Source organism: Camellia sinensis, chromosome 4 (assembly GCF_055761805.1).
Source record: "Camellia sinensis isolate YWXY chromosome 4, ASM5576180v1, whole genome shotgun sequence".
Classification (NCBI taxonomy): domain Eukaryota; kingdom Viridiplantae; phylum Streptophyta; class Magnoliopsida; order Ericales; family Theaceae; genus Camellia; species Camellia sinensis.
In genome coordinates this window covers 113,785,481-113,798,515 of record NC_138964.1, presented here as the reverse complement: position 1 = coordinate 113,798,515, position 13,035 = coordinate 113,785,481, and the positions used below count along the sequence as shown (strand labels likewise).

Sequence of the window (13,035 nt, the reverse complement as noted above, 5' to 3'; positions counted from 1 at the left end):
ATTTGCAGTGAGCAAATGGTTGTTGCGTCCTTCAAACATGGTCTGCGCCCGGAAAGTAAGTTGAGACAGTCACTGACCAAGCACTCGGCCACAGCACTGAAAGATTTGCATGCCAGGATTGAGCAGTACGCTCACCTTGAAGATGACTAGATCCCTATCGAGGTAGCATCAACAGAACAAACAGCTCAGCACAAGAAGAGAATGGACCGAGGGGAACACCGGGTACTCACAGTGAATGAGGTGGATAAGTCCAACTCTCACGAAACAGTCGTGACTGTATTCAAAGAACCAATCTATCATATCTTGGAAAAGATCAAGCGGGAGCCCTTCTTTATTTGGCCACTGAAAATGTTGGGAGATCTGGCTCGGCGTAACTAGAAGCTCAGATGCACTTATCACTAAGAGAGGGGGCATATGATTTAGAATTACAGAGCACTGAAGCAACATCTGGAAGATCTAGTAGCAGTTGGACACCTCTGAGACTACATTGATCAGGATAAAGTAGTGGCCGAGCCGGGGAACCCACCACCAGAACCGAACATCGAACACCCACCTCGACTGGTAATAAATGTAATCCATGGAACAATGACCCAGGAGTGCGAAAAGGCACTAAAAGAAGAAATTGCTAAGGCTGTACAAATTCAGCAGGTCATGTTAGTAAAGCCCGCATCGAAAAAGGTACGCGCAGTACCCAAGTCCCCCTTGTGCACTATTTCGTTTACTAGAAAGGATTTAGAAGGCGTACAACACCCACATACTGATGCACTCATTATAACTGTGGGAATTGGGAAACGGTTTGACATAAAACGAGTTCTGGTAGATCAAGGCAGTGCAGCAGACATATTGTATTATGACTTGTTCAGAAAGCTTAGTCTCTCTGAGCAGCACCTCACCCCAGCAGCAACTCCATTAGTGGGCTTCAATTCACAACCAAAATGGGCCACTTGGCAAGATAGTGTTGCCAGTTGTGGCAGGAACGAACACCCTCCAGATAGAGTTTTTAGTTATTAATACACCTTTTCCTTACAACGCCATACTCAGTCGTCCATGGATTCACCAAATGGAGGCGGTCCTTTCAACCTACCACCAGCTCATCCGTTTCCCAACAGAACATGGAGTACAGCAAATCTTAGGGGACCAAGTTGCCTCCAAACATTGCTTCATGCCAGTAATGAAGGCTAAACAACTTTGCAACCGGGTACAGATAGTGGAAGTGGCCGAACAGCCAGTCTTGGAAGATGTAGAGGGAGCCCCAAAGGAAAAGATAGTATAGGATTTGGAGAAAGTCCTAGTAAAAGATGATGATCCAGAAAAGTACTTCCTTATCGGTACCTCGCTAGGCGGTAATGAGAAACTTCAGCTGCTGGAATTGCTGAGGGAAAATATGGAGGTATTCACATGGTCAGCATATGATACTCCAGGGTTAAACCCAGAAATTGCTTGTTACAAACTCAACATCAACCCCTTCGCTCGACCTGTCGTGCAGAAAAGTCGGAGATCCTCAATTGAGCACATTGAAGCGGTAATTGCAGAAGTCGAAAAGCTCCTAGCATCAGGAGCGATTAGAGAAGTTTAGTACCCACAATGGCTGTCCAACACAGTTATAGTTAAAAAGAAGAATAGAAAATAGAGAGTCTATGTTGACTTCACCTGCTTGAACAGAGCTTGTCCCAATGACAATTTTCCTCCACCTCGCGTCGATCAGCTAGTGGATTCAACAGCAGGGCATGAGCATATGAGCTTTCTAGATGCTTACAGTGGTTATCAAAAGATACCACTGTTCGGTCCAGATCAGGAGAAGACATCGTTTATCACTCCAAGGGGCACTTATTGCTACAAAGTAATGTCGTTCAGCCTCAAGAATGTCAGGGCAACCTACCAGCGAATGATCACTCGAATGTTCAAGGACCAACTTGGAAAAATCATGGAAGCTTATATAGATGACATGGTAGTAAAAAGCAAGCTCGCTATAAACCACCTTGCTGACTTAAGAGAAGTTTTTGACATCCTGAAAAACCATCAACTTCGTCTTAATGCCTCGAAATGCGCTGTCGGGGTAGGAACAGGGAAGTTCTTGGGGTATATGGCCACTCACAGAGGAATCGAGGCATATCCGGATCAAATCAAAGTAATACAAGAGCTTAAAGTACCAACAAAGGCTAAAGAGCTACAGAAGTTGGCCGGAATGGCGACCGCCCTAAATCGGTTCATCAGTAAGTCTTCAAATCGGATAAAGCCCTTCTTCCAGTAACTAAGAAAAAAGGTATCGTTTAAATGGAGTTTTGAGTGTACCGAAACATTGCAAAGTCTCAAAAGATACCTCAGTGCACCACCTCTTCTGTCCACTCCAGAACTAGAGGAGGAACTGTACTTATATCTAGCAGTCTCAGATCACGCCGTAAGCGCCGTATTTATTTGAGAAATTAACAAGGAACAGAGGCCAGTATACTATGTAAGCAAGACTCTACTAGATGCCAAGATACGATATCTACCCTTGGAAAAGTTAGCTTACGCATTGCTTATCGCCTCAAGAAAGTTGCAACATTACTTCTAGGGGCATACTATCAATGTCCGCACTGAATTCCTCCTCAGATCTGTCTTCAGCTGAGCTGATTTCTCTGGCCGCACAGCAAAATAGGTGGTAGATCTTGGTGAGTTTGACATTCGATATCAACCTAAGACAGTAATCAAGGCCTAGGTCTTGGCAGATTTCGTCGCAGAATTCGCTCCCACCCAGAGTATCGAGCTTGAGAACTCCAGTTCGGCACAAACGCCATGCACTACCGAACTGGGAAAATAATGCGCTTCAGAAGCATGGAAACTCTCTATTGGAAACATTTGGCAGCTCTATGTCAACGGATCATCCAATAACCGAGGTTTGGGAGCAGGGGTAGTACTTATGTCACCAAAAGAGTTTATTTGGGAGCAAGCTCTTAGGCTCGGCTGGAAGGCTTCTAACAATGAGGCGAAATATGAAGCACTGTTGGCTGGTTTACGCAGTGCTGAACACTTCAGTGCAGAGCAACTTCTTATTTTCAGTGATTCACAATTGGTGGTAAACCAGCTTTCTGGGGTCTATGAAGCACGAGACAAAAGAATGGTTATGTATGCAAGCAAGGCCAAGGATCTAATCAAGAAATTTCGATCCATACGAGTGGAACGAATCAGTCGGGACAAAAACAGCCATGTTGATGCTCTGGCCTGCCTTGGCTCATCAGTAGATACCAAAGACGCTAGAAAAGTTTGGGTTGAGTTCGTGCCAGAACCAAGCATTGCATCTCCAGTCCTCTGTAGCAACCTAGAGCCAAGCTGGATGGATCCGATACTTACTTTTCTGAAATTTGGCACTCTTCCTGAAGATAAAAAGGAAGCCAACAAAATCTGACACAGGTCAGCTCGGTTCTAGGTCTCACTATCTGGGAAGCTATACAGACGTTCCTATCTCGGTCCTTATCTTTTATTTGCGCATCCAAATCTGGTCGAAAATGTTCTCTACGAAATTCATGATGGGATTTGTGGATGCCACATTGGTGGAAGGTCACTGGTGCACCGAGCCCTCACTTATGGGTACTGGTGGCCACGGATGCAACAAGATGCACAGCAGTACGTTCGGAGGTGCGATAAATGTCAGAGGTTTGTCCCACTAATTCATCAGCCAGCCAAAACTCTCACTTCACTCACCAGCTCATGGCCCTTTGCCCAATGGGGTCTGGATATTGTCGGACCGTTGGCACGAGGCACTGGGAACAGGCAATTCTTCATCGCTACAATCGACTATTTCACTAAGTGGGTTGAAGTGGAAGCACTGGCAAGTATCAAAGAAGGAGACACAAAGCGGTTTGTCATGAGGAACGTCGTGGTTCGTTTCGGCATCTCGCGAGTACTGATTGCAGATAATGGAACACAGTTTGATGAAAAGATCTTGAGAAAGTTTTGCGCCGACCTCAGAATCGAATATCGAAACTCTTCTCCAGGCTACCCACAAAGTAATGGGCAGGCAGAAGCGTCGAACAAAACCATCATCAATGGAGTAAAAAAGCGGCTCAAACATGCAAAAGGAAAATAGGTTGAAGAGTTACCCCATGTGCTATGGGCTTACCGAACCACAGCACGACGCTCAACGGGGGAAACACTTTACTCCCTAACTTACGGAATAGAGGCCATTATCCCCGGCGAAGTAGGTCTCCCAACCCTCCGGTCTGAATTGTTTGAAAGCACAAGTAATGAGGAAGCTATTGCACAAGCACTGGATATGGCAGAAGGTCGAAAAGAAGCAGCACTAATTAGACTTGTAGCATATCAGCAGTAACTCATCAAAAGTTTCAACCAAAAAGTTTTCCCAAGAAAATTCACACCTGGAGAACTGGTTTTGAGGAAAATTATAGATCATAAAACGGTCCCTGGCGACGGAAAACTTGGGCCTAAATGGGAAGGTCCGTACAAAGTCACAGTTGTTGCTGGAAATGGAGCTTATTACCTAGAGGATCTCAAAGGCAGAGCCATACCTCGGCCCTGGAATATTGCAAATCTCAAGAAATACTATCAATAGACTTATACCCCAACTTCTCTATTAGAATGTAAAGACATTTATCTTTGACCAATGCAAATGCCTCCCCCCTTCTCTCAAATTTATCAAATTTTTGTAATTAGCTTTAGTGTTCACCAAACAAAAATAGCTTTGATGTTTATCAAACGGAATTAGCTTTGGTACTTACCAAACGAAAATAGTTTTGATGTTTATCAAACGGAATTAGCTATGGTGTTCACCAAACGAAAATAGCTTTGATGCTTATCAAACGAAAATAGCTTTGATATTTATCAAACGGAATTAGATTTGATGTGTATCAAACGAACTCAGCTTTGGTCTTAACCCAAATGGACTTAGTTTCAAAACGACTGAACGGAATTAAATTTTAGTTAGCACTCAAACATGCCAAGTGGAATTGCTTGGTGGAATTATGTTTGGCAACGAAATTGGACTTTAGCCAAGTGGAATTGCTTTGTGGAAACCGCACTAACATATTTTAAGTAAACACTTATGAGTCCACAGAACTTCTTAAGTATCGTCACATCAACACTTCAATATTGCTGCATACAAACAGAGTTGGAACAAACTTGGACTCTATCAGGAGCAAACTTCCAGCACTAGTCTTACTCAACTCTAGGTGGGGGCAAACAACTGTTTTTTCAAACCGACCTGGACCTGAGTAAGATACCTCTTTATACCTTTACCCTATTCAAATGCACTTATGCTATCAAAGTTGCAACATACTTAAGCAGCTCTGCCTAAAGAACACAGTCCTCAGTACTGATCTTACTTAGCTCCAGGTGGGAGCAAACAATTGTTTTTTAGAACCAATCTAGAGCTAAGTAAGACCCTCTTTTTTCATTACAAAACCAAGCACAGGCATGCAGCATATTCGTTAACTAGACTGAGCATCTATTCAGCCTTGAGGTCCCAACAGTGCTCGGCCGGGGGCAAACAATACAGATAACATTCAGACATAGAAGTAAGAAAACATCAGATTACAAAATCAATAGGAAAATTCCATCATCCAACAAAGGCACAGCCGGCCTAACAAACAGCAACAAAACAGAAGAAAATTGTCTTGGCAAATATAAAGAGACAACTCATCAGGAAGACCGAGCTGCAGTACATAACAAACATGAAAATGAAAGAAAATGAGAAAAAGCAAAAACTTCGAATCATTCCAAAGAAGACTTTAGCTTTCATCAACAGAAGGAACCTTAGGAGCAGTGTCCACAATCTTGTCCAGGTCGTCTTGGGGAGGAAAAGTAGAGGCAACTCCAACTTCTTGAGAAGTAGAAGGTTCCTTAACCACATCTTTCACGGCTTCAGTCTCCAGGGTTCCACCCCCTTTAACGTTCACTGCCTCATTGGCAACATCGCTCTCTTAACTCTTGATCACACAATCAGTTTCCGGGGTAACCTTAGCCGGAAGAATTGCAGAGGTAGCAACAGTCTTTGGTCCCAAGGACCTCGAGGAAATAGGGACATCCTGAAACAAGGGAGACGCTTCAGGAACCTAGGCAGCAACCAGAGCGCTTGACCAACCCTTCAGAAAGAGCTTATCCTGCAGCACTAGCACCTCTTCTTTGTAAGCAGCACCAGCCTCATCCCAACCTTGCTGCCAATACTTGGCCTCCAATGCAGAACGTTCAGTGGCCATCACCGCAATAACAGCCTCCAGCTCTACCACTTTCCCTTCGAGTTGGGCCTGTACCCCAATGACAACTTTTTTTGAATTTTCAGCCGAAGTAACAACCTTGCTCAGACGGAACGCCTCCCTCTCGGCAGTTCTGCATCCTCCAGTACGGTCTTCTCGGCTTCTAGGCTCACCGTCAGTCTCTTAGCATTCATAGCGGCCTCCAGTACGGTCTTCTCTAGTTCCTCTGCTCTGGTGATGAACAGATGCATCCTCTGAATACACTATGACAGATTGCAAAGTATTAAGGGAAAGAAAACAGTAGCATAATACCAAAAAAAAAAAAAAAAGAAAACAAACAAACAAACAAACAAGAACACACATACAACAATCATTATTTGAAGGGTTCCCTTCATAACTAGAATATCGCGGGCCCATTATGATCAGCCATGTCCACCGGCATCAACAGGGTCTTGGTCAGGTCAAAAGCAAAATCTTTGGAAGCAACAACCGAATTTGAAGTAGAAATAAGCCTACCTTGAGGCAACATTGGCGGCTCCCACTTCTTAAATGGCTCGTCCTCAATAGGATCTTCAGAAGCTTCTCTAACTATCGCCTCGCCAATCTCCCTCCTCTTCTTCTTCGCTCTTGCAGGAACCAAAGCAAAGGGTTCAGCAGCAGTAGTGTGAGCTCCAGAAGCTCCAACCTCCAATTTACATCCATAAGGCTCTTCGTTTCGACCTTCACTGAAGGAGCCTCCAAAGCATCAGCGGAGCCAAAAGCCTTAGCCTCCAAATCCACTAGCACTCTCATTTTCGACATAGACCCACCCCCTGCGAAACTGGGGGCAGTAGAGGGCGTCCTCTCAGACGGTACACCCTAGCTTTGGCGACGATTCGTAACCAGAGGGGTAAGGGAGGTATCAGTCTCGGTGTCAGAATCTAGAAGAGATGCAGCAAGCCTCGTCTTCTTTGGAATGGTAGAGCGGTAAGTCGCTTGGTAATCCAATAGCTCGGGCGCGGATCTCTTCTTGTACCTCAAAACGACTGTGATGGCCTTAGTGTTCTCCCTGTTCGGCCTACACTGAAAACAGGAAGCCTCTGCAAATAAGAAGGGCAACATTAGAGCAACATTCAAAACAAGGCAAGAAATACAAAAGATAGTAGAAGGAAAAAATCGAACCTGGATAACCATCCTTATGGGGCATCCGTTCGGACTAGAATTTAGTCCCAGCAGGGAATTCCCAATTACCTCCGACTTGCAGAAAATCATCATTATGTTTGTCTGAATCAGGCAAACCAGTCACTAGATGAAAATCGATCGAACGGACACGAAGGTAGTACGTGCTGTGATCCTTGTTGTGTGAAAGAGTGTAGTAGCCTAAAATGTCCCAGATGTCAAGATTCAAACCCAACTGCTTGTTAAGAGCGGACACACCGTAGATGACTCGGAACAGGTTAACAGACACCTGCATAGGGGTAAGCTGAACTTGGTGCAAAAATCGGCGCACCAGAGGGTCGAGGGGAAACCGAACCCTCCCTCAACAATGGCCTCAACCGGAAAGGCAACAGTACTCCTAGTGTCCATGCGCTTGGCATCAACGTTTGCCAGTGAAAGGGTCACATCATCAGGGATGTTATAGTCTCGGCAAAACATGGCCATAGCCTCAAGGGTATCAACTAATGAGCGGAACTTCCCCACTAAATAGACCTAGTGGGACAGAGACAAAGCTCAGATAACAAGATGCCGGAGACAATGGTGTAAGGGCCAAACAAAACGATCAAAATAGAAAAAGATAGGAAAAGAAGAATCACAGGGGAACTTACAAAGATCATAACAATAGTGGCAAGAAGGCGGCGCTAAAACAAGAACGGCAATAGAACTGTAGACGTCCCCAAATGTCCCGGGAGGATGAATCCCGTTTTGTTCATTGGGCTTACTACAGTTCAGGACTCAAATGTCACGGTCCTGTATCTAATCTCGCAGAGTGCAATACAAGACCGATGAATCATCAAAGAGTCCAGATCCAGCAAATCGTTTTTTGAAAACAGATTTTTTTGAAAGATGTGCCAAACATGGACTGCTTTGCCAGATACAGAGTCGCCACCTAAATATTTTATTTTGGAGAATTTAGGAAACCCTAACTCGTTTGCCTAAGGCCAGGTGTCTGTCATCACCAAAGTTGCCTCGGCTCAGGAACTTGGGTACGATTGGGGAAGGTCACTTCGTGAGCACCCTCGCTCGCCCGATCAAAGATCAGTCTCTACTAACCATGATATCGAGTTTTGAAAACATTATGTGTTCTTATTCCGGTTATTAGCCTAGATTTACTATGTGATGCGTACAGCATACAAGTATAGACCAGATCGCCTGAATTGGAACAAAACATCTCATGTTCGTTTTGAAAATGGTTTGAAGGTGCTACTCGCAAGTAGGCTAAGACGTGGATTTTGCCACCCTCCGGTGGGTTTAGAAAACGTAATGGTTTGCCACTCTCAAGTGGGCTTAAAACTCACAGTCAATGCATTATTCCAATTCAGATAATCCAACCTTCACCCACAGGCATTCAGGCAGGTATATCACATAAGCACATAGCCTCATGGTAAGCATGCTATCATAGCAGTCACTCACACACATGCAAGGATGCTAAAGCATAAACACTTACCGAGTACTCCAAGCTAAAACAAAAGCTATGTTAGAAATCCATGAATGATCCTAACTATGCTGAAATGCCTAATGCAACACATGCAGGAATGCAACTACAATAGGCTCGGCTATTCTAAGAATGGCATATGAGATGCTACAGCTAACACATATTCAACTTGGAATTGAAATACGATGCAGTTAATCTGATGCGCCGAGCCCGGTGCATGCAAGACAGATGAATGATGCAAACATGCAAGCATAAGTATGCTAATTGAAACATACCCTAATCTAACCATCATAAGCTGATAAATAAAAGGGAGAAAGACGTGGGGTTGGAAGATATGCATCACACACACGCACACTTATTACAACATTGCCCTCACTCGGAGGGTCCGAATAAATAATACAGTTCGAATAAATAACAGCTACAACTAATTATTACACAACATTAACTAATTAACAAACTAGCTAAGTAAGCATGTAAACTACATGAATGTGGCTGCCTCGGCTCTGTTTTGGGTGACGATGGATGTATGCATGCTCGAGTCGCCTCGTTGGGAAATTCCATCGCGATGTCTCGCCTCGCCTTTGTTTGCAATTGATCTCAGAAACTTGTACAAAGCTCCAGAAGCCTGAAACTCCACCTTGGGAAGGCTGCCGACCAGATATTGGCTTTGGAAACACCTGCCGACCACCCTTTATGGTGGAAACCAAAAAAGGTGGTCGGCCTGCCAGGAAACCTGGTCGGCTGACCACCTTCTGCCCCTGGATTTTGGTTTTTCTGCAACAAAGGCAAGAGGGAGAGAAAGCAAGGTATTTTCAACATATGTGTGCAAGACCACTCTCCTCATCCTTGCACAAGCTTAAAGGAGTGTAGACCTCGATCCTCGTGCCACCAATCACGTATCTCAATGCATGATGGCCGAGAAGTCGAATTGCACGACTCAATGGGACGTGAATGCACATATAAGCAAGTAAAACCAACAACTCTATCATGGATAGTCAAGAGTGTCAGCGACTGAAAATTGAGACACGTTTCGTCACTTTGAGTACGAAACGCCTCTCGTTTCCCGTATCTGGACTAACTCCTACTCCAAACACAATGCAATATGCATGACATGTACAAATGCAACTAGCATGCAATCCTAATGCAATGTGACCTAACCATGCAAACATGCAAGGATGAGATGCAAACAAGCTAATAGCATACACAATGCTATAAACTATATGGCATACACAATGCGACTAATGACCTAGCATACGCAATGCACACACGAAGATGGACATACACAAAGGAATAATCAAAGCATATACAATGCGATGGTCAAACATACAACAACATGAACCAAATGGCATACACAATGCAAAGTGGACTTAAACCAATATGAGTGGACCTCAACCACACTCAAATCAGTGGCCATGTGATGAAAATGAGACAACCAAGATACATGCAAATATGCACGAATGCAAAGGACCAATCCTAAGGCACAACATGCAACTTTAACTAAGCATGGCAAAGGATGAGATATAGCATAGAATGGCACATGATACAGCTCTAAAATGGCATAAAAGATGGTCCCGAAACATGCAAATATGTCACCCAATGCATGCTAGATGACCTGGGTACCGAAACTAGTGAAGTGCGTTACACTAGAGATACCCAAAGCAATGCACAAATGGCAAAACCAAACCCAAACAGACCCTAGGAAGGTCTGAAATAGTGGGAAAATGGTCTAAAAAGATGGCTCAACATGCAAAGAAATGAAGCTCATTCAATGGTCTGAAAACAAGGCATTCATGGGCAACTCTCAAGCACACTTAAGGAGTAGAAAACATGAGAATATGGCATTCATATAGGCTCTAAAATATGATGTATAATGGCCCCAAAAGAAGAAAACACCTCGGTATGTGCATGGAATGGACCTCAAAACTCAAAGTTAAGCATGAGTATTGACCTACAAGCATGCAAAACAAACATCATTCAATCATGAGACCCAAAAATAGAGCTAGGACAGTCCAAAATACGCACCATATCAGTTTAAGGCATGGCCAAAAAGTGCTAACATGAAGGGTCAACAAAGTATGCAAAGAAAGCTAGTGAACCATGAGTTGTACTACAACTATATGAAGCACATGAGAGCTCACCAAACCAGCCAAAAACAGAAGTATGCCGTGCCAAAATATGCCCCAAAATCCACTGAAACTCAGTCAATGCATGCAAGAATGATAGGCTCCTTTGGAAGGCCCCTTTGGAAGGCCATGCGAGGGGTTATTCTACACATGTATGATGGATACACAAAATGGAAAAACCACCTCTAGAAAGAGGTTATGAGGGTCCTAAAACCCACCAAAAAGGTCCTGAAATTAGTCTAGGAAGCATGCAAGTGAAAGCCCCTTTGAAAGGCCTTGAATAGGACATGCATAATAGACACTTAGGCCTCGTTTGGGAACAGGCTATTTTAGTAACTTTTTGGCTTTTTGGCTAAAATGTAAAGAAAAAAAAACCTAGTTGTTTGGGATAAACTTTTTGACTTTTTACGAAAATATGTGAAATAAAATAAGATAAATAATGAGAAGGAGGGTAAAATGACCGAAATGGCCTTATAGCATGTCAGACTACCTGTGAATGTGTCACTGACCTCTGCAAAGTGTTGGATGTGAAGTGTTTTCTTGGACAACGCAATAGGAGGGTTGTGTGCTGTGTAAATAATACAATGCATTTCATTTTATTATACAACAACGGTCAAAATTTATTTCTTTTTCAGTATTCTACACGTGTCACGTAATATTATGTAAATAATATTTATGTTCATATACATAACCATTTTATGTATATGGGATATGGATGGTACTTTTGTGTATTGTAATAATTTGTTATGAAACATCACATTTTATGTTAAAAATAAAAAAATTTTAAATTTTTTTTAAAAAAAATCCAACAAATTATGGGAGTGTTTGGGAACTTGGCTTTTCAGTTTTTTTATTTTTTTATTTTTTCAGTACAACAAAAATGTCTTTCAAAACCCAACAAAACAAATCCCTCACAAAAATATCATATCAAATTCCATACTATTTCAATTTTTTTGTCATAAATATCATCACAAAAAAATTCCAACTATCACAAAGGGTCTGTTTGGTGTGCCGTCTTGTAACACATACGTTTTCAATTTTCTAATTATATTTACAAAATGTAAACAACTGAAATATAAACTTGTTTGGTAAATTTCAATTACATAAATCAGTGGTCTCTGTTTATAAATTTGGCCACAAAATGTAAACTTAAAAAATGTGTATCCGTTTTGAGTTTTGAATTTTTCTTTTTTTAATCACCCAACACTAGCCACCACCCGCCACCATTTTCCACCACTGTCTTCTGCCACCACCACCCAACCCCCACCACCATCTTCCGCCACCACCACTCACCACCCACCCGCCACCACCACTCACCACCCACCCACCCGCCACCACCACCCACCACCCGCCACCCACCTGCTACCACCGCCCACCACCCATCACCACCACTCACCTGCCACCCCCTGGCCACCACCACCCACCCTTCGCCACCACCAACACCCACCTACCACCCACCTGCCACCATGTGCCACTACCGTCCACCGCCCGCCAGCGCCACTACCATCTACCGCCCGCCACCACCACCACCACTACCCACCACCACCCACTTGCTACCACCCACCACCTGCCACCACCACCCACCACCCACCACCACCACCACCATCACCCACTACCCACGTACCACCCATCTGCCACCAGTACCCACCACCACCACCATTACCCACTATCCACGTACCACATATCTGCCACTAGTACCCACCACCACCACCCACTTGCTACCACCCACCACCCGCCATCGTCACCCACCTATCCACCCACCCGCCACCACCACCACCACCATCACCCAGCACCCACGTGCCACCCACCTGCCACCACCACCCAATCACCACCTGTTACCCACCACCAATCGTAAACAGACATCCATTCTGTTTTCAATTTATATTTAAAAAAAATTAACAAATTGTAATAAAAATTTGTTTGGCAATTTTTTTGGTTGAAAATGAGTTTAAAAATTTGACAAAAAACCTAAATAAAAAAAATGAGGAAACGTTTTCAGTTATCAATTTTTTTCAATTAATTTTTTTTATCAAATGTAATTTATTTTCAAAATTTGTTTTCAAGTAATTTTTTCCTCAAATAAATTTATTTT

The 13,035-nt window shown here is 43.5% G+C and overlaps 1 protein-coding gene across 1 annotated transcript; it reads left to right on the top strand.

Annotated features, from left to right (window-relative positions):
* Positions 1-585: 585 nt before the first annotated feature.
* Positions 586-3,385, top strand: LOC114289895 (uncharacterized). The gene is made up of 3 exons (XM_082923564.1): positions 586-845; positions 1,663-2,128; positions 2,846-3,385. Exons 1-3 carry the CDS (start codon positions 586-588, stop codon positions 3,383-3,385), a joined length of 1,266 nt encoding a protein of 421 aa, XP_082779690.1.
* The last annotated feature ends 9,650 nt before the right edge of the window (positions 3,386-13,035 follow it).